Genomic DNA, 20,358 nt, shown 5'->3' with positions numbered 1-20,358 from the left:
GGTACCAATAATTTTTTAAGGTTTATTATTATTATTCTTTTACAGTATAACCTTACAAAGATCTTGCCAAGACCCTAAATCCTTGGGCTTTCTCTCTCACTGTATCTCTGTTACCTATATCGGTATATACACACATGTATGTGTATGTGTGCGCATCAGTATACACATACACTTGCATATATAAACTTATGATACAGGTATAGCTATATATTTACCAAATCCTTTGTATTTTAGAAATAATATTTATACTACCATACTTGCTTTAAACATCCAGAACTTAGGCTACACATTATTGCTGGTATCCACCCAATGATGAAACTTTAGGCTCTAAGCATCAGTAATAATATGCTGTATCTTAAATACTGTCTATGCTTATACGGCTACACTTGCATACAGTATTGTTAACTCTTAATAAAGTGATTTCTCAGCCTAACAATAAGAGTCTATTTGTTCAGAAACTTTCATTAGAAATTAGTTGCTGAGATAATTCTATAGAGGGTGTATTTTAAGAAAATGGGAAGAAAGCACTGGACGAAACTCAAAAAACAGCCTTACACCCTGAGCAGCAAATTCTATGGGACATCCTTGCTCACATTTTTACAACAGAACTGCCAGAGAATTCTTCCCATAACACAGGTGCACATCTACTGCTATCAGTTACTAATGCAATATACCCCTTGGGAGGATCAGAGCAGCTTTTCCTAGGGCTTGATATCCTATCTTTCCATTTTCAACCACAGAGCTCTGGGACCCAACCCAGCACCTAAAACATAGCAGATGCTCAAAAATGAGTGTTCAGTCTTTAAAAGACACGTTCACCACCCTTGGAGTTCAAAGAAAATATTTCCCTGGAAATTTAGAAAATTCAGAGAGAATTAGAGAAGAGAATTTAAAATCACTCTTTCTTGCACATGTCCTAAATGTTTTAAAGACATTCTTGTGGAACCATTCAGGTTTTCTATTATAAACCTTTTTTGAAATAATGAGGACACTGGGAATCCTGGATTTTTTCTCTAGACAAGTCCTATAGGCATGAGATCCTTGCAGGCTTCTGCTAAACTTGCTAAAAACGAGATTTTTAGGATTTCAACATTTTAAAAAAAGAAGCAGAAGGAGTGATTCAATCTTAGAAATGAATAAATGAAGATCCAGCATGGCTAGCTACCAGACAGGTAAATCATAGCTACTGGATTGCACAGAATCTGAGCTTGGGTGCCCTAAACTGGGGGTGAGATTTTTGTCCCTTTGTTTGTTCTCCCCAATTTGTGTACCAGTTTTCATCACAGTTGAGTATTTTCTGTCACCTGGAAAGCTCAGAGGACTGGCCAGTCAACACTCTGGATGTCAGAATGGACCTAAAGAGGTGGGACATGGCAAAGAAGTCAAGTTGGGGTCCAGACTCTGACACTTGGACAAAACTGCACAGCTGCAGTTGTAACAGACTTTTTTAAACTGATACTCTGAGGAAAAGAAAGCACAAAACTAGCCATTTGCCCTGTATTTGCCTCCTCCTCAAAGCCCATAAGTTTCACTCAGGAAAAGACTGATTCAAACTATAAAGACATTCATGAACGCAAAATTTCCCAAAGAACAGCAGGGTTCCCTAGGGGAAGAAGACCATACTCTTCCCCCAAACCAGCAGAGAAGCTTCTGTGGGGCCCTCTGTGTCAACCCCACAACACAGCAGATTCCCTTAATCTTGCCAAGTGACTCCCTTCAGTCCGTTCGAGGAAGATGAAGGTGTTCAATGTTCTAGTCACTTCAAAGTGCAGGAGGCAATGGTGGTATTGGTTGGTGGAGGGCTACCATGACCATCCCCCCATTTCCCCTACATAGCCATGTGCACACAAACACACATAGGTGATCAGCTCTTTAGGAATTAGAGTTAGCCAGACTTTTAAAAACTAGTACGAAATCATTAAAATTTTCTTTAATATTCAGAAAGCACTCTGAGGATTTTTACAACTTAAAGATCATCTATTCTCGGTGTAAAGGAACAGAGAAAAATGTAGAATATCAACGTGTGTGTGTGTGTGTGTGACAGACTCCAGGAGTTTCCCTTAAAATATTCCCTTATTCCAGTTATGTTGGCTGTTTTATTTGCTATACCTGTCCCTGTCCCTTGCCCCCTACTAGACTGTTTTGGAAAGAAAGAGGACATGTCTAAAGACTGAAGCTTTCTGTTTGCTTGGATTTTGGATACATGGAAATTTGTTAGAATATCCTAAATACTGTTAGAAGCAACTGGTCACTTAAGAGCTAGCTTTTTAGATGTTGTCAGTAGCCTTCTGAGTTGGTGGGTATAAGAACATGTACTTCCACTTTACAGATGAGGAAATCCAATCCAACAGATTGGAATGTTTTGGGGTTCCCCAGGAAAACCTGTGGCCTCAGCGGAGAAAGAACCCATGTCTCAGGCTCCTATCAGCACAGCAGAATAAGTACTCACGTCATGATTTGGGTCTCCACTCCTGCCTCCACCAGAGCCCCGTCAACAAAGAGAGGAACCGAAGTGAAGCCATACTTCTCCCAGGAGTGGCCCTCGTCAAAACTCACCCTGGGTTAGAAACAAGTACAGGAAAGAGACAGCTGAAAATTAAACCACACTCCTTTGCAACCATTTTTCAAGTTATTAAAGTCTCCTCTGCATCTCACTTTCTGGCAGTCTGAATTATCAATAGGTACTCATCTTTAATATCTCCCATTATTATGAGATTTGATCAAAACTACATCTCCTGGCCCAGGCCGAGACAGCACCAGAGATGCAGAAATATTTCAACATATTAGAATTAAAAAACAACAAAAACCAACCCAAACATGAGGGCTGAGTGGCTAGTGTCACGTTTCAAGTACTCAGAATGGAACCCAAGGTTCAATTTACAGCACAATCAATTCAGTCCTTGGAGTTTCTGACATAGATAAATTGAGTAGTGCAGGGTATACCCTGAGGGAGGGGAGGTGTGTGTCTTTCAGATCAAACTTTAAAAGAAAAAAACAAAAAACCATTTCCTATGTATTCAGAATGAATGCTAGGATCATTTTCCCTCCCCAGTGCTACTTTCAGGAGCTTTTAGAGATGAGTGCTGAGTGTCTAAGATGAACCAGGCAATGCAGTGCCACCTTTCGTCCAGTGGTAAGAAAAGGTCCAGCCCTTTGTGGTTATAACACCTGAAACTCTTTAAAGGGAAGTGTTACTAGTGGAGGAGACTGGGGCAATTTTGAGTGCTGGCTTTTTTCCCTTTGTTGATATTATCAAGTACCCGACCCTCCTTCTTCCCCAAGGCAGCTTTACTTGCTCCATTCCCTGTGATCCTTCTTGGCTAAATTAAATCTTCATTCTTCCCTGACTCCATAACTCAAGATTCTCTGAGTTCAACTGTAGGAACTCTGTAGACTTCTCACCTTAATAATGCTGAATGATGACTGCTTAATGGACTTTAAATCCATCCATTCAAAGTATAATCTTGGGAGTTCACTGGTTATACATATCTGCTTCCTCGAATGACTCCTTAAAACCACCTATACATCTTTATTACAATGTTTCTTACCCGATATTTAATAAATAAATGTCTGATTTTTCCACTAAACTTTGAGTTGAGGTCAAAGGTCATACTATTTATTTTTGCATTCCTAGTACCTATCAGAAAAATGGGAACCTCCTTGGCACTATATAAATGTTAAATGAATAAATAAACAAAAGAAAAAGTGATTTACCACACTCTTCCAATCCATCCATTTTTTTTGAAGCATGAATTCTCTTTCTTATACTTTCTTAATATTTTTTTTTTTAATTTGTGGCATACCTAAGTCTATATTCACCAAAAAAACAAAGTAGACAGTCTGACATTAAGGTTTTATGAGTTCACAAATTATCAGTATCATCTTAGCTTTTTAAAAGTAATTTTATTGGGGCACCTGGGTGGCTCAGTGGGTTAAGCCTCTGCCTTCAGCTCAGGTCATGGTCTCAGGGTCCTGGGATCAAGCCCCTCATGAGGCTCTCTGCTCAGTAGGGAGCCTACTTCCTCCTGTCTCTCTGCCTGCCTCTCTGCCTACTTGTGATCTCTCTCTCTCTGTCAAATAAATAAATAAAATCTTAAAAAAAAAAGTAATTTTATTGCGTTATTTTTGACATGTAAAAATCATATGCATTTACAGTGTACAACTTAATATTTTGATATATGTATACGTTGTGAAAAGATTGCCACAATCAAGCTGGTTTGATCAAACAGGGGTGGCAGGGTAGGGGCAGGAGGGAGAAATGAAGACACGTTGGTCAAAGGGGTCAAGTTTCTGTTATGCAAGAGGAACAAATTCCAGGTATCTAATGTACAACATGATGATGACAGTTAACAATACTGTCTTAACTTCTTAAAGAATTTGGTCATTTCAGACTTTTTTTTTTATAGGCTGAAGGTTACATAACCATCAAGCTGACCCAGAGAATGTTGGGCAAATCTGAATGGTTTTTCTTAAAAATGAGTTTCTTATCGTAAAAGGGAAAACAAAAGCATGACTGGGAATGGACTTTACCTTTCTTGCCATGGACCTGCTTGGTTCCTAAAATAATCATAGTTGTTTTTTGTTTTTGTTTTTTTTTTTTTGAGTATGCTGTGGCCACTAAATAGTTAACTAGGAGAGAAGCCTAGGAGATGAGAAATCACTTGTTTAGTTTTCTGTGTGGGTGACTTAGGATAAACTAGATATTGTATTGATAGGAAGAAGCCAAAGTGAGTTGAAGGCTTCTGTCCTTTCTTCTCAGAGTAAACAGCAGTGTGTGCTAGGAGCATCCCAGGGAAGGAGAAGCCTTCATGCCACTGTGATTGAGAATGAGGCAGAAGATAGTCATTGTTACTTTGTACAATGAAAAGACAAAATATCACAGAGTAGACAAGGAGTGACCATCACAGCCTTCTAGCTCTGAGATGGAGGTACCAAGGAAAAGCCAAGGCCAAGTTAGAAAGAAAAAGTGGAAGATAAGGTCTGTTGTATGAACTGATTTCATATGGAAGGAGAAGCAGCATGGGTTAGATAGAAGAATGAGATCAGAAGAAAAACTAAGAAATGCCAAAACACAGGTGATAAAGCTAGCATACACAGTAACTGAAGCCCAATGTCTATTATAATCCATGCTTAGAGGCATAAGCAAGGGGACAGCCCTACAGAGCCAGGGCGAAGAATGGATCCCATGGTTTTCACTTATGGTCAACGAACCACTTGGAAGCTCAGGATTGTGCCATGCAGGTGATTTTATGAGATCAGTAATTTCTAACTCTTGAATATCGTGAGTTAATTATTAAAAACAAAACAAAATAAAACTCTCTAAACAAACTCCACAAAATATGACATGAGAAAATTTAATCTCTTAGGTATCAGAAATTTGGGTCTGGACGGCCTGTCATTTGTGAGAGCTAGTCTTCTCTGATTGCTAGTTTTCTTTAATGCTCTGAAGTAACTATAGTGAATGGTATCCCCAAGGGATGCACCTTCTTTCCCCATCTCAGTGCAGTAGCTCCTTGAGGGCTGAGACAAAGGAATTGAGAATTCTTTATTAAGTCCATAGGTGAAATTGAAATTGGTTTGCCACTACTCAGAGAGACAGATGTAAAGTTCCAATGGATCTCTGAATAGTGGCAAGACAGGACTATAAAATCAAAATAAAATAAGTTTCCTTTGTCAAATATTTGTTGATGCCTATGTGCCTGGTCTCGCAGTGGCCTCTGTTCAAAGGATCTAGTGAAAGGGCAGGCTCTAGCTCAAGTGGAACTTACATTCTAACTTGAGGAGACAACATTCAGACAAATGGATTAAAAAATATGAGTTGTGGGAAGGCTGGGTGGTTCAGTTGGTTAAGCATTGGCCTTCAGCTCAGGTCAGGATCCTAGGGCCTGGGATTGAGTCCCACATTGGGCTCCCTGCTCAGCTGGGAGTCTAATTCTCTCTCTGCCTGCCGCTCACCCTGCTTTGTGCTCTCTCTCTCTATCTGAAAAATACATAAACAAAATCTTAAAAAAGAAGAAAATACTTGTTTAAAAAATATGAGATATAGAAAATATGAGTTATAAATACACGTCATGAAGACAATTAAAACAGAGTGATGTGATAGAGAGTGATAGAGAGTGACTCACTTTGTGTTGAAAATTCAAGATAGTTGTCTTTTAAGAGGTGACAGATCAGGGTGTCCCTGAGTAGCTCAGTCAGTTACGCATCTGCCTTTGGCTCAGGTCATGATCCCAGGGTCCTTCAATAGAGTCCCACATCAGGCTCCCTGCTCAGCAGGGAGTCTTCTTCTCTCTTTCCCTCTGTTGCTTCCCTACTTCTGCTCTCTCACTCACATGTTCTCTCTCAAATAAATAAAATCTTCTAATAAATAAACAAACTGAGATCTGAAGGATAATAAGGAACACACTTGCAAAGACCCAGGTGAGAGCCATTCCAGAGGGAAGATGTAGTGTGAAAGGAAGCTGCTGTGTGGGAAGGGCAGAAAGATGATCTGTGGCAAAGTAGATTAGTAGAAAGAAATGGAGTCCGAAAATTAGGCTGGGCAGAGTATGAGGGACCTTGTTTCCAGCTGAAATGAAAGAGATATGTTTTGATTTAAACTTTAAAACATAATTTTCATTTCTTTATGGGGAATAGATTCTCAAGATTCAAAATGAACATAAGGAGATGAACTGGGGGAGAGTAAAAATTGCAAGAGACCATGTGAAAAAAGGGGTCTAGGTAAAGGTTCCAGTAGTCTAAAAAGAAAGAGATGGAAAGGATATTTTTATAAGTGAAGTCAATAGGATTTGGTAATAAAATGTACACAGGTTGCTTGAGCAAAAGAAAGAAATCATGGACAACATAGATTTTTATGGTTAAGCTGTTGAGATGGAGAAATGGGAAGAACAGGAGAAGCAAAGCTTTTTGCTTGTTTTTATTTGGTCCACTTCAAGGTTTAGATGCTTTTTGGACTTCCATGTTGTGACACACTGTCAAGGAGAACTTTAGATGGAGGGATCCAAATTTCTGGGAAGTAACCAAAGTTGGGAATATAGATTTGGAAGTTGTTCATAAGGTAGGGCCAACTTAAAGCAGAATGTTCAACTAGAAAGAAAAAAAAAGCCCCACATCCAGATAAGAGAAATGAGTAACTAATGATAAGTTCAAGCTGAAAACAACTGGGGTCACTGTCAATCATTAAGTTATTTTTCTAAAAATGACACTATTGTGAGAGGTAATCAAGCCACTGTGAATCTAGTATGTGTTCACAGAGAGATAGCATGAATAATAGAAGAAATTATCTTTCTACTAAATCCTAAATACTATGTTTAGTTACAATCATTGTAGAGAAACTGACAAACAATGTGATTAAAGGTAAAAAACAGGTTGTTCTAGAAATGGGTTATATGAATTGAAGAGAGCTTAGGGAAATGAAGAACAGAGCTGAATTAATTACCATTGCCGTTTAATTCTTTTTAGTAAGAAAGATGTAGTTGAACAAATTAAAAAAATATATATTTTTAACAACTGGAAAGGGGAAATGTCTGTGAAAAAAATCAGTCATTGGATGCATAAAGATATTAATGAAAAATACAGATAAAATAAAGGAGAAAATATTTCCATTCTCACAACTGTTCTAAAGAGAACAGTCAAATATTTGTGCAAAAGAATTTAAGCTTCCGAGTTTTTTGTCTTGTTCACTTTTACAACCCAGCCCTTAAGCTGATGCCGGATAGATAATTCATGCTCAATGTGTTAGGAATGAATGCATAAATGCATAAAATCTGTCTTGAGTTGCATATCTGATCATTTTCCAGAACTCAGAAGGTTAGACAAAGAGATCTCTTGAGGTCCCTTCCAGCTCTAAAAATCATGTGGAATTCTGGATCAGATTTACTCAGCATAGCTCTGGGTAGCAGAACAGATACTAATGGACATTAATTATAAGTAGATTCACTATTGCTCAGCATAAAAGTAATCTTCCTAACAGCTACAGCCATTATATGAGATGGGAACTCTGTCTTAGGTATATGCGAGTTGTTCAGCTCTGCGCTATTGTGGTGAAGTAGGGTGATCCTCTGGGGTGTCATAGAAGTATCTGCTACACTAGGTGTGAAGCCAAACTACGCATTCTCTAAGACCCTTTCTTATTCCAGCATCTATGACTTTATGACATTGCCATCAGATCCACTAAAAGGAACAGAATCTTCCAAGAATAACCAAGTCCTCCCAGAAGTCTCTAGCACAGAGATAGTTATAGTGGTCACTGGGAATCAGTATTCCTCCCTTTGGTCAGTTGCATCACTCCATCTTATTTGATCACAAATGCGTAAGGTGGCGGCATTTAGAGACCTGGAAGTTCTTCACAATACAACACGCACTTTCCCTTTCAGAGGCATGTATTGGTTAGGACTACTGTTTGCATGAGAATGTGCCTCTGGACAAGACACCAATGCTCACCACCATTTATAGAAAACCAAAGGAACACAAAGGGCCAGGTGATATTTCATTTCCTGTTTCCAAGAACATCTTACTGAAAGGAGACGCTGACAGCTTGTCAAGGCTAAGTAAGTGGTAGGACCTCTGTCTACCTGCCAATTAGTAGCTCTGTCTATTGTGAGTCTTCATTAGAGCACTGCATTCCATAGGGCTCCATTATTCATTTCACCCTAATGCATTCATGGTCTAAAGATAACACTGGATGGAGGGCTTACCTGAAACAGCACTTAGGTTCTAATCTCTATGCATCCAAATGTACACGGTCACAAATAGATGGGCTCATTTGTATGCTGTTTTGTCTTCATGTGTATCTAGCTACCTATCATTTCAATTTATGGGAAACAGCATGCCTTATTAGTCTAGCTAACATTTCCTCAGTTTTTCAATTATGACTCCTCTTTTCTCTGAAAGGCAATGTAGCTATTATTTAAATTTGAGAACCACTATACCCTCGTGTAAGAGTGGGTAGGCTGGTGTGGGTTTTTTTTTTTTTTCTATGCAAATATATATACACATCTGTGTTTAAAATAATGTCAGTTTGAGGCCTTCCCAGAAAATAACAATGAACTGATAACTTTTCTCTCACTTAAAATGAGCTATTTGTTTACCTTGAAGGTTGTGACTTAATTAGAAGCCACTGGTGATGAGGAAACTGCTTGAGTTTCACAAGCTTGCAATTTATATGCATGAGACAAAAATCGGTCCAGAATCTCATAAGGAACACTGGTGATAATGATATGGTCAAGTCCTTCCAAAACACTTACATAGCCTTTGAAAGAGAAGTGCAAAGGAGAATTTTTGAATGGGTTATTTGTGTTCTAACACACAGCTTCGAGAGCTGGCTTTAACCATTGCAGAGATTATTTCAGAGAACGGCATTCACCGGTAGGCAAGTAAGCAGAAATCATGGGTGGTGGTTAAGTTCAAGGAAACATTTGTAGCATTTATGACAAATGGCAGTGTCGACATCCATTAAATGGAGAATATTCCATCTCAAAAGCTTAGTGTGAAAAATCACATTTAATACTTTGTAAGTTGGAGTAGGCAAATACAGGGAGGGTGGTGTTACCATTATCCTAAGAGGAAGTTGAATGGGAATGCAGCTATTTTTTTCTGAGCTTTACCAACATTTTCTACCAAAAAAAAAGATTTCATGGAGCAAGGCTTTGTAGTCATGACTTAGAGAGGCACGGTTTATCCTACTTACATATCCCTGAGAGAATATTAAACAATTCTCCCAGCTTGGATGGTTACCCTCCAGAAATTCCCAGACAAATGCTCCTTTTGGAAGTGATCATGTTTTGGGTGAGAAACTACTGCAGAAGAGACTGAACGGTCAGGTGTAAGGATGGAAGATGAACCAAAACCAAAACTCTGTAGTCCCTCTGTTCCACGCCAGATATACTTGCTCTAGAAATCAATCACTAAGTAAGTACTAGGTTCCTACCGTAAGGAGGGAGAACGAGCAGGAGGGTAATGGTCAAAGTGTGAGATGGGGTTGCCACACCCTTCTCTCCAGACTTAAGTGGAAGAAATCTGCTCAGCATATCTGTCCTCAGGGCATTTACCAATTTTCTTATTGAGACATCAATGGAAGTTCTTAGAACATCATGATAAGGGCTAAAAAATGTTGCCTTTCTTGGTTAAAAAACAAACAAATGAACTTGTTTTAAGAATCAAGTAATCCGGTCTGAGAGTACCAGTGCTATTCAGTCCTCAATAGAAAAGCTCTTCCCTCCACAAGGAGGCAGGTATTTGCAGAAGAAGGAATTACCTATAGGCTCAACCTGGCATTTAAGTTCTTCTGAGTCCTAGCCACCCTAATTCACTCCCACCTTTGATTCCATTCAACTATATTTTCTGAACACTCCCTACTTTTCCTGAATCCCAGGTTTGGGCCACAGTTTCTCTTTGCTTGCCTTTCATCAGCCCTCTGACTCCTGGCAGCCGTTTTCAAGAACTAACTCTCATGTCAGCAGCTACCTGAAGACCCCCTTACACACGAGGCAGGACTCCATTCTCTGCTAAGATCCCAGCAATACATATGGCCAGCATATTTTAGCAGGCATTGCTTGGATTTCTGGTGATATGTGGACTACCTAAGCTCCTTATCTTAACTATGACCTCCCAGAGAGCTGGGGCCATATGATAAGCCTCTGTGTACTCATTAAAGTATCTGGAAAATTCATTTAAAACAGAAGAGCATCCGTAACAGAGATCCAACTCAGTGCTGCCGGTACTAGCTGTGTAGCCTTGAGCAAAGAATTTATGATATCTGCATTTCAATGCCATTATAATATGTGATAAAAAGTGTACCCACACACATAAGGTTGTTGGGTTATTAAAGAACTAACTGAGATAATTCATGTAAAGGGTTCAGAATGGTGCCTGGAATATAATTCCTCAAAAACTCCTGACTGCCATTAGTATTAAGTAATTACACACCTCTGATTCTACCCAAAAAGTATATAATCAGTAGTAAAAGAATGATAAAGAATAATAGTGAGAACTTGTATATGCTTATTCTTGAGTTGATAGAGCACATTTCCTTCAAATGGCTCCATGCACTTTTTGTAAAAATTTAATCTCATAATCTCTCTGAAGACAGAGTGATAGATAAAAAATACTGGGATTTATGTTAGCTTGAGCTCTAAGAAACTGATGATATTTAACCATTTTTGACCAAAAAAATGGCAAGATGATATGGTTTAACTTAATAACTGAAAGAAACCCTCTTGCCAAGGTGACTGAAGCTTGAATTTGGCACCTGGAAGTCCTATGCCTTTTCCTGATTACAATCTGAGGCTTCCCAGTAAACCTCTGACTTTAAAAGTGTTAGTCTCCCAAAACCAAGGATCTGGGAGTTAAGCCAGAGTCCATCCTCCAGCTCATGGCTCATCCCAACAACTACACTCTAGCTGGCATACCCTTACTGTCAAATACTCACTCTCAAATATTTACTTTGCTGTATCTGAAGCCTGAAATTCTTCCCCCTCAGCACATTATACTCATTCATCCCCTGCCAAAAGCCAAAACAAACAACAGAATCATCATCATCATCATCATCATCATCACATATTCTCACAAATCCTTATCATCACCATCAAAATATATTCTCACAGATCTTTGTCCTCACTGGAGGGTCTTACATATACACACTCAACCTCATTCCATAATCAACTTTATTGAAAGTTATCTACACTGTTCCCACTTCACTCCATTGCTTATCATTCATTCATTCATCATTCATAAATCTATTGTAATCTACCTTTCAATCCCACTTCTCTTTTGAATCTACTCTGACACAGATCACCAATGACCTCCTTTACTCCTCTATGTTGCTTAATCCTAGATTGTTTTTCATTCCATAACTAATTTGGTCTGATTATAGAATTTGGTGCTATTGATTATCCCTTTCTTCAGCAACCATGAAAATATTTCTCCTGTGTTTTTATTGTTTTGTCTACTTGTTCTGTTCCATAATTTATTTTCTGTCCTCTGTGTTGATACTCAACTGTGTCCTGCTGGTTTCTCCTTGTTGTACCCACTTTTCTGAGGCACTGAACCCACTGCCATGGCTTTACCTACCATCTAATGGCTAATGACTCCAAATCTGGAGTGTCAGCCCAGACCTCTGTCCTGACCTTCAGATGAATATACCTGAGAAATTATCATCTCTGCTTGAACATTCACAGATGTTGCAAACACAACTTACCTAGAACTGAATTTTGTGTCTGCTACATGAACCTAACATTCTTCTTGCAGTAATTTTCATTTCCTGTATTTTGGATTCTTAAGTTCGGCTGTTTGAACTCACCGGTTATTCCTGGTCTTTTCTGCTTATCTGAGTCCCCATTCCTACTACCCTGCTCTAATCATCATAGTTCCCATCTAAATTATCTGCTGGCCTATCACTGCTACCTAAGAGTTAGATGATGGAATATATATTAAATGGAAGGATGGATGAATAAATGAAAGAGGAAATGGGTAAATGGGTACAAAGTCATGCAGAAAAACTTGTTCCAACACTTTCCACTAAAAAATTGCTCATTAATAGTGTAGGGAGCTGTCCTTACCACAAATGTCTGACTGGTAGAGGTGTGTGTTTCATGGCCACGAGGGCGCCACCCCAGTCTAGGAACCAGACATTGTACTCTTCATCAAAGATCTGGAATAACAACAACAACAACAATCATAGCAACACCTTACATTTGCATAGTGCTTGACAGTTTACAAAATCTTTCACATTGTTTCACCTAGGTTCTGAGCCTTTCAACAACCCTATCAGGTAGTTTGGCAAGTACTATCATCCCCACTTAATAGATAAAGACATGGGCTTTGGAGAGAACAAATAATTCTCCCAAGTCCACTCAAATGGCATTTCTAGGGCTCCCTCCACTAGTACTATGAACCAGTGTGCTACAAGGAGTTGAGATAACAAGATGCTCAGCCAGATAACACAAAAGAAAATAATGACTTCAGAAATGTTTCCCCATCTTTGCATCCAACTAAGTTACTACTCAGCTCTTTCTTCTTTCTCATCTATGCAGATTTTTGCTAACTTATAAATGGTCTGTGTCTTACAGTGCTGTTCATAAACTGTCTAGGAATGTAAAGATAATTTCTGTAGACATTAATGTATACATTACGACCAATTTCTTACACTGAGCCACCACCTCCTAGGTTTCCATGCAAGTTGGATGAAGGCCTAAGTTTAAAACTTGATCTTTAATCTACATGTAGATTGCAACACAGTGCTTCAAGGGACCTAGAGTTATTCACTCTTGATTCATCTCTTTGTCCTTTACTTATTCATCCATCCACTCATTCATTCACACATTCAGTGATCCATCCAACCATCTACCCAGAGGCATTTCCTAAGCACCTACTATGATTCTAGGCTCTGAGCAATGAGAACTCTAGATGTAATCCCACATGTATCAATGCTTCTATTATATATAACTATCATATCTCCAACCTTAAATAGGAAAAAACATTTCTGCATCAGAAAACCAACCTCCTCCTTTAGATTTCTAGAGGAAAATGGAATTGGACAATTCTTCTGGCTCTTAACCACTACAGGTGTTTCCTACAGCCTGGTTGGAGAGGTTGGGATGGTGGGTTAAGTGAACCATAGTAGGAAAGGTAAGGAGGTCTATTTAAAAGAGAGGGATTAGGAGGAATGGGGTCTCTTGTACATATACCCCCAGGAACACCATAGAGAAAAAGTAAATGGATTCTCAGGCCTAACCTCTCCACTGGCTTCCTTTCTCACATTTGCCTTTTAAGGAAGTAAAAATGTCCACATTAATGGTAGTCTTAATGCAAAAAGGACCTCAGGGTGATTCATTTATATATCAAATAGAAACAGGGACTCTGAACCTAAAATGCCAGGGTTTTCTCTCCAAAGCTCAAATATGGGCTCTGTGATAAGACACATAATGGAGATGCTGGATTGAAGTCTGTGGGTGAGAAGTATAAGAGTCCCAGCATGGGGAAGACAGGGACACCATTCACTTTTTACTTTCCTCTCGATCACTCTGGCCCACTGCTAACAATTGCCCTGTGCAAAACTGGAGTGGAAACTGAAATCCCTAGCTAACTGGAAAAAGAAAAAGAAAATCAAAGTAGTGACAACACAAGGAAGGAATGTTGCAGCGGCCACTCGGCCAGTTGAGCTATTTCTTGAGTTGGAGAGACAATGGTTTGTTGTTGGGAGTTTCTGTACCAGAAGAGTTGATGTTCCGGTTTCCTTCCTCATTTGACACTTAAGAGATTATCGTATATTCTGAAAATATGTTCTGAATGATGTGTCTGCTCCTCATCCACCTAATTATGACCAGTGGGTAGGAACCTTAACTATTCTTTGTTGTATGCCTTATAGTACTTAAAATAGCTGGTTGCATCTGGTGGGCTTGGTAAATTTTTCTTCTGATAGTGGTAGTGGACAGCGGTAGCAATGAGGGTGAGGATGGTGATGCTGGTGATGGTGATGACAGCTTCACTAAGAGATCCAAAACTGGGGCTTGTCCAACTAGACAGTAGACGGTGGTCGCACCTGCATCAAGATGTTCAGGGCTCCTCCTTCGTCTTCCTCAGGTGAAAACCTTCTCACATTTCAGACTTAGTGAAAAGTCAACTCTTCTTGTGAAGTCTTTCCCAGTTTCCTCAAGTAGAATCAATTCCTCCCTTTTCCCTGCAGGCTAAAAATGCCACTAAAATAATAGAATCGGGGCACCTGATGGGTGGCTTAGTCAGTTCAGCAATCCAGCTCTTGATTCAGTCTCAGGTCATGATCTCAGGGTCATGAGATCAAGCCCCACGTAAGACTCTCTTAAAATTCTTAAGACTCTCTCCCTCTGCCTCTGCCTGTCCCCCTGCTCATGGGCACTCTTTCTCTTAAGAAAAAATCATTCTAAACCATAGTTAGTTATTTTTGAAGCTGTTTTCTCTACTCAATTTTGAACTCCTTGAAGAAAGGGACTCCAACATACTCAATTGCCTCCTCAGGTTTGTACTTGACACCTAGCTGACATTGTATAAATCTGTGTTGTTTAATACAGTGGCCACATGAGACAATTTAAATTTAAATTGATTAAAATAAAATAAAAAATTCAGTTCCTCTGTCACACTAGCCACATTTCAAGTGTTCAATAGCCACATGGGATGGCATAGACACAGAACATTTCCATCCTTGCAGGAAGTTCTATTGGACAGTGTGCTACAAATGTTTGTAAAATTGAATTAACTTTTCATGTAGTCGTGTATCTGTTAATCTGTTTCATACTTCCTTAAGCTTGGGCCTAAATAATACTTAACCCACCAGAGACTTCCACAGTTTTGTGTTTTTAATATTCCAACTCGCTCATCTTGTAGATAAAGAAACAGATCCAGCAAGGTAAAGGGAACCATTTGCCTAGATCCATGGCACATTAGGGATAAGAATCATTTCATCAGTTGTATTCCCAGAAACCAGCAGAGTACTTAGCATCCAATGGCTGTCGCATACTTACACTGAATGAAAGAATGGAAAAAATGAAAAAATTCCAGTTCTTCCTATTCCTTGCCCAATGCTTTCATTTTACCCCACTGCCCATCTGTCAGCAAAAATGGACCAAACTGAACAGCTTCTTCCATGTTTTTTTGCAACTACAGTCATATTGAGCCTGAGAATTTACAGGAAAAAAAGAGATGTTGGCAGAACTTGCCCTAAATGCCTCATCCCTGCCCCAGTTCTCCCAGTTACCTGTCTCCATGTGTTGCCCCCATCAGAAGAGATGAACACACCAATATCAGTATATGAGAGCTCCGGGCCAATGTTGCCTGAAACATAAGCAAATCGTTTGTAATCGCTGATTTGGGACTTGAGGGGAAGGCGGCAGAGAGTTAAGGTTTTCCAAGTTATGTTTAAGGTTGATGTGGGGCTGCCTAGCTGGTGCAGTCAGAAAAGATATGACTCTTGATCTTGGGGTCATGAGTTTGAGATCCCCATTGGGTGTAGAAACTACTAAAAACAATGATTGATTAATTGTTAAAAATTCCTTTAAAATAAATAAAAATAAAGTTGATGTGTGTAGTGCATTCTTGATGCCATATCAAAAACCCAGCAAGAAGAAAAAAACAATATGGGAATCAACGTAAATAATAAGACAGGAATGCATTTTTAAATGGTAATACCCAAAGACTCGATATTAATGAGCTTGGATCTTTTGAACAATTCATGCTATTACGAACAGTCTCTTAAAATTGATCACGATAGATGCTCCCTGAAGGTGGCAAAGAGTGAAATGGTAAACATGCATGGAGAAGGTGGGCCTAAGGTCACCTTCCTCCTCATGTATAAGTGTAACCTAAGGAAAACTGGTGTATGTGTGTCTATGTGTGTGCCTATGTGTGGGTCCATGAGTATACATGTGAGTTGTATTCAACTTAAACATGTCCACTTTTCTCTTGAGTACCAGGCAGTTGCATGACCCAATATTATAGACTATGTAACCAAGTTTACAGGGTGCCCAGAATAAAAGGACCATATTCAGCGGATCATGGCCATCAAGGATGACAGGAGAAGGTGGCACCTGGTTTGTGCTGATCTTACCTGCCTCCATCTATCACCCCTTCATTCTATCTTTCCCATTCTTTTTCTTCCCCTTGCACATCATTACCTTGTGATTATGTTCATTAAAATAGTTAGTGATCAAAATTTTCTAGTCTACCTACATTGCCCAAGGATACCCCGTGGGCACTCCCCCACCTCAGAGCCCAGAACAGTGCCCAAATGTAGTAGTCATTTGCTCAATAAATAATCGTGGAATGGATGAATGAATCAACAAATGATTACATCATGTTCTGATGTTGATGAGCATTTGGGGAGGTATCAAGAACAAGGAAAGTACCCTAAAGATGTAAGAATTTATCATTTTGGCTGATATTTTTTTTCTTTAAAAATAGCAGGAAGGGAATGTTAGCTCCCACACATCTGTAGCCTAAATAAGAGCACAATAAAAATGCAATAATGAAAATGTTAATTGAGCTCCTGACATTTAATGCTTCAAAATGAGAAATTAAAGCCAGGCTACAGCTTGTCAAGCTCCCATCAGCACCAGGGCGCACACAGCTAGCCAACTTGTTTTGACACTCAGGCTTCCAAAAATAACCCCGGGGCTCACAGTTTAGGCAGTAGGTACGAGAGGAGCCGGGATAGGCACAGTGAGCAGCTCTGTGGAGATCTGTCTGGAATCTGGAATTCAACTCTCCAGAACAGTTTCTGGAAGGCACAGATGAAGAAAGACAAGAGGGATGGGGCAGAGAATGTCAACTCCCATCATTTGGTGATGGCTGCCTGCTAAGAAGTATTCCAAAGCCAGATTTGGTTTCAAAAGAACAGAGCATGGTGCTCAATCAATAATGACTACCAACACGGTAGAGAGCGAGAGACGGAGGCAGGGGCAGAGTCACTCGAGCTGGAATCTGCTGTCCCCGTCATGGCTTCTTAGGGCCTGTCTCATTACCCTGTAGTCTCTGCAGGAGCTGGTTCTGTCAACTCCCTAAACCCCTTTCAAAGTTCCACCAGACTGATTCTGGAGGTTTTGTGGTAATGAGAATCTAAGGCTCGCAGCGAAGTCTGTTTTTGAAAATATCTTCTGTCAGTTGAAAGGAGCCCTGAAAGGAGTGCTGCTGACCACAGAAACCAGGAAGTTCGTTCCCAGAGGAAGGAACAGTAAAGATGTATCCAGGACACTTGGCTCTTAGAACGTGGGCAGTCCTTAAGTGGCCCCATGGGGAATCTCGGATAGGAATAATTCAGGTTCTGGTGTCAGAGAAGGAAGACTTGAAGAACATGCCCCACTGGCTAGTGAAACCAGGAGGCTCCCTGAAGCGGTCTCTGGTCAGGTTGGAAGAAGAGGTAGCTGTTCCCCACTTAAGTGGTGCAATGAGAGAGAGGAAGGAGACACGCAGGGAGGAACACAGAGCTTCTCTCACCAATGGCTTGGCTGGTAAATCCTGGAGGTTCCACTGTCTTTTTTTAGCAGCTTTAAACAACTTGTAAAACCTCCCATTTCCTCTCAGGGCTATCCTTCCCTCCCTTAGTTAAACACATATGGGGGGGGGGGGCAAAAATAAAAGCATAAAGAGAGGGAGAGAATTCTGGAGTCCTCTGGAGTAAGAGGTGTTTCTCTCACCAGTCCAGACACCCATTCAGGGGATTAAGGGCTCGGGGAAAGAGGAAGCAGACAGTGCACAATGCACTGGAGGGAGGAATGTGCCTCCAAGGAGCCTCAGTTTCTGGGAAGCCTGGTAGGGAGCCAGGGTTAGCATGCAGCAGGCACGTGAAGGGATTCAGGACCAGGGCTGGCAGGACAGAAGAGAACTGGAGTTCGAGTGAGGACTGGTGTGGGCCCGACACTTCTTCCTCTTCATCACCCAGTTCCCCATCTGTAGACTGAGAAGAGTCATCACCTTCTCAGCGTCATAGAGCTGCTGTGTAGTGGAGGCACAGAGAAAGCTTCGCACCCTGTAAGGCACATTGAAAATGGGGGGTCTTGATGCCTAGCTTCAAAGCACAGTGGTATGAATATTTAGAATCCTCGTGCACCTCTTGGCTAAAAGCAACTGTCCAACTCTCTGGACCGGAATTCCATCGGCCTCAACAGGAGTTAGAGATGAATCCTGGCCTCCATGCAGCTCCCCTGAGACCACACCTCAGAGCGAAGGGGAAGAGGCGGTGAGCAGCGGGAGGCAGGAGCAGGGGGTAGGGAGCCCAGGGTCACAGACGCCCAAAGGCAGGTGAAATGACCTGATGTGCAAGAGGGCCCTGGAGAGACAGGCTCCAGGCCAGCCACTGAAGACATCCTTGCCTGACTTCATAATTATTTTCCTGTGAGCGAACCACCTCTAGGGAGAGCTGGTGAGCAGGGTAAGGAGAAGCCAGGCATGAGGAGGCACCTGCCAGCGATCTAGGGCTGGCTTTTCATCGGGATCCCTTCAGCTGTGTTACACCCCTCCCAACGTCTCAGTGACATTTGTATGGCAAGGAGCCACACAAAGTTATAAGAGTTACAAAACGCAGAGTAAAAGGCATTGGTAAATTCTGATATACAGTTGACCCTTGAACAACATGAATTTGAACTTTGTGGGTCCACTTCTGATTTTTTTTTTTTCAGTAAATACAGTATAGTGCTGTAAATGGATTTTCTCTTTCTCATGATTTTCTTAATAACACTTTCTTTCCTCTAGTCTACTTTATTGTAAGAATATAGTATACAATATATATAACATATAAAATATGTGTTAATTGACTATATTATTGGTAAGGCTTCTGGTCAACAGCAGGTTATTAGCAAAGTTTCAGGGACTCAAATATTACATGGTGGATTTTTGACTACAGGAGGATTGGCACCCTTAACCCCCGCATTGTTCAAGGGTCGGGTGTCCATGGACAAAATCTTTCAAAAACAAATCTTTATTTGAGTGTCCATGTTTGTTAATTTATAAAGACTTCACACTTGACTAATTTAAGGGCGCAAGATGATGTCAGGTAAAATCTACAGCTCATCCCACCTCACTATGCTCTGAGCACTCTTCCGGATCTTGTGTACATACTCTCCTAGCTCTGAGTTTTACAAGAAGATCAGGGTTAGATTTCTGTAATATTACTGATGATAAGACCTAATGTGTATTGAGCGTTCGACATGTCCCAGGCACTGTCCGAGTACCTTAAATGCAGTTCTTCATTGAACCCTTCCATTCTGTTATGTCAATACTGTCAACCACACGTTGCCACTGAAAACACTGAAGTTCAAAGTGGCTAAGTCACACGGGAGGATGCCTGGCTATATGGTTGGCATACTAAATAATACTAACTTTCATTATTGATTACTTCTCTCTCCTTTTTTTTTTTTTAGATTACTGTTTTCTATGTTGCTTCTACTCCAAGCTAGGGTGTCCAGCAGGCCTTGGGAAGAGGCAGAGAGTGGTGTAGTCCCTGAGTTGGGATGTCCAACTCGCAAGTTGGGAGGTCCGACCCAATTAAGGAGTGTGGGGATCACTCCCCAAGCCAGAACAGCAACAGAACCTGTCCTCACCTCTCCCTAACCGGGACTGAAGCCTGTCCTGAAGCCAGTGGTGTTCAATATGGGGATTCAGTCCCTACGGGGTTGACAGAAGGACCTAGAATGCTCAAGGACTACACTCAATGCAAATCTCATCCACGTGGTCAGTCCCCAATGGCATTTCAAAGTTCCTGCCGCTGGGGGCACAGGGAAGGAAGTTGTGTCTAAGAGAGCAGTGACTCTAGGAGCCAGAATTTCAGGTTGACGAGACAAGACAGAATGTACCATCTCAGCGAGTCAATGTGAATTTATCTGCTTTCATAACAGA

General features: G+C 40.6%; 1 protein-coding gene across 2 annotated transcripts in view; it reads right to left on the bottom strand.

Annotated features, from left to right (window-relative positions):
* Nucleotides 1-20,358, bottom strand: part of SORCS3 (sortilin related VPS10 domain containing receptor 3) — a 603,811-nt gene that overhangs the window by 74,511 nt on the left and 508,942 nt on the right. For both annotated transcript variants that reach the window (XM_046028096.1, XM_046028098.1), the window contains 3 exons: nucleotides 15,728-15,804; nucleotides 12,558-12,649; nucleotides 2,450-2,557 (listed from right to left, as the gene is read on the bottom strand). In XM_046028096.1, coding sequence (XP_045884052.1) covers nucleotides 2,450-2,557; nucleotides 12,558-12,649; nucleotides 15,728-15,804 — 277 coding nt within the window. The remainder of the gene's footprint in view (nucleotides 1-2,449; nucleotides 2,558-12,557; nucleotides 12,650-15,727; nucleotides 15,805-20,358) is intronic.

Source organism: Meles meles, chromosome 13 (assembly GCF_922984935.1).
Source record: "Meles meles chromosome 13, mMelMel3.1 paternal haplotype, whole genome shotgun sequence".
Classification (NCBI taxonomy): domain Eukaryota; kingdom Metazoa; phylum Chordata; class Mammalia; order Carnivora; family Mustelidae; genus Meles; species Meles meles.
Note: the sequence above shows the minus strand (reverse complement) of the source record. Positions and strands in the feature narration are given on the sequence as shown.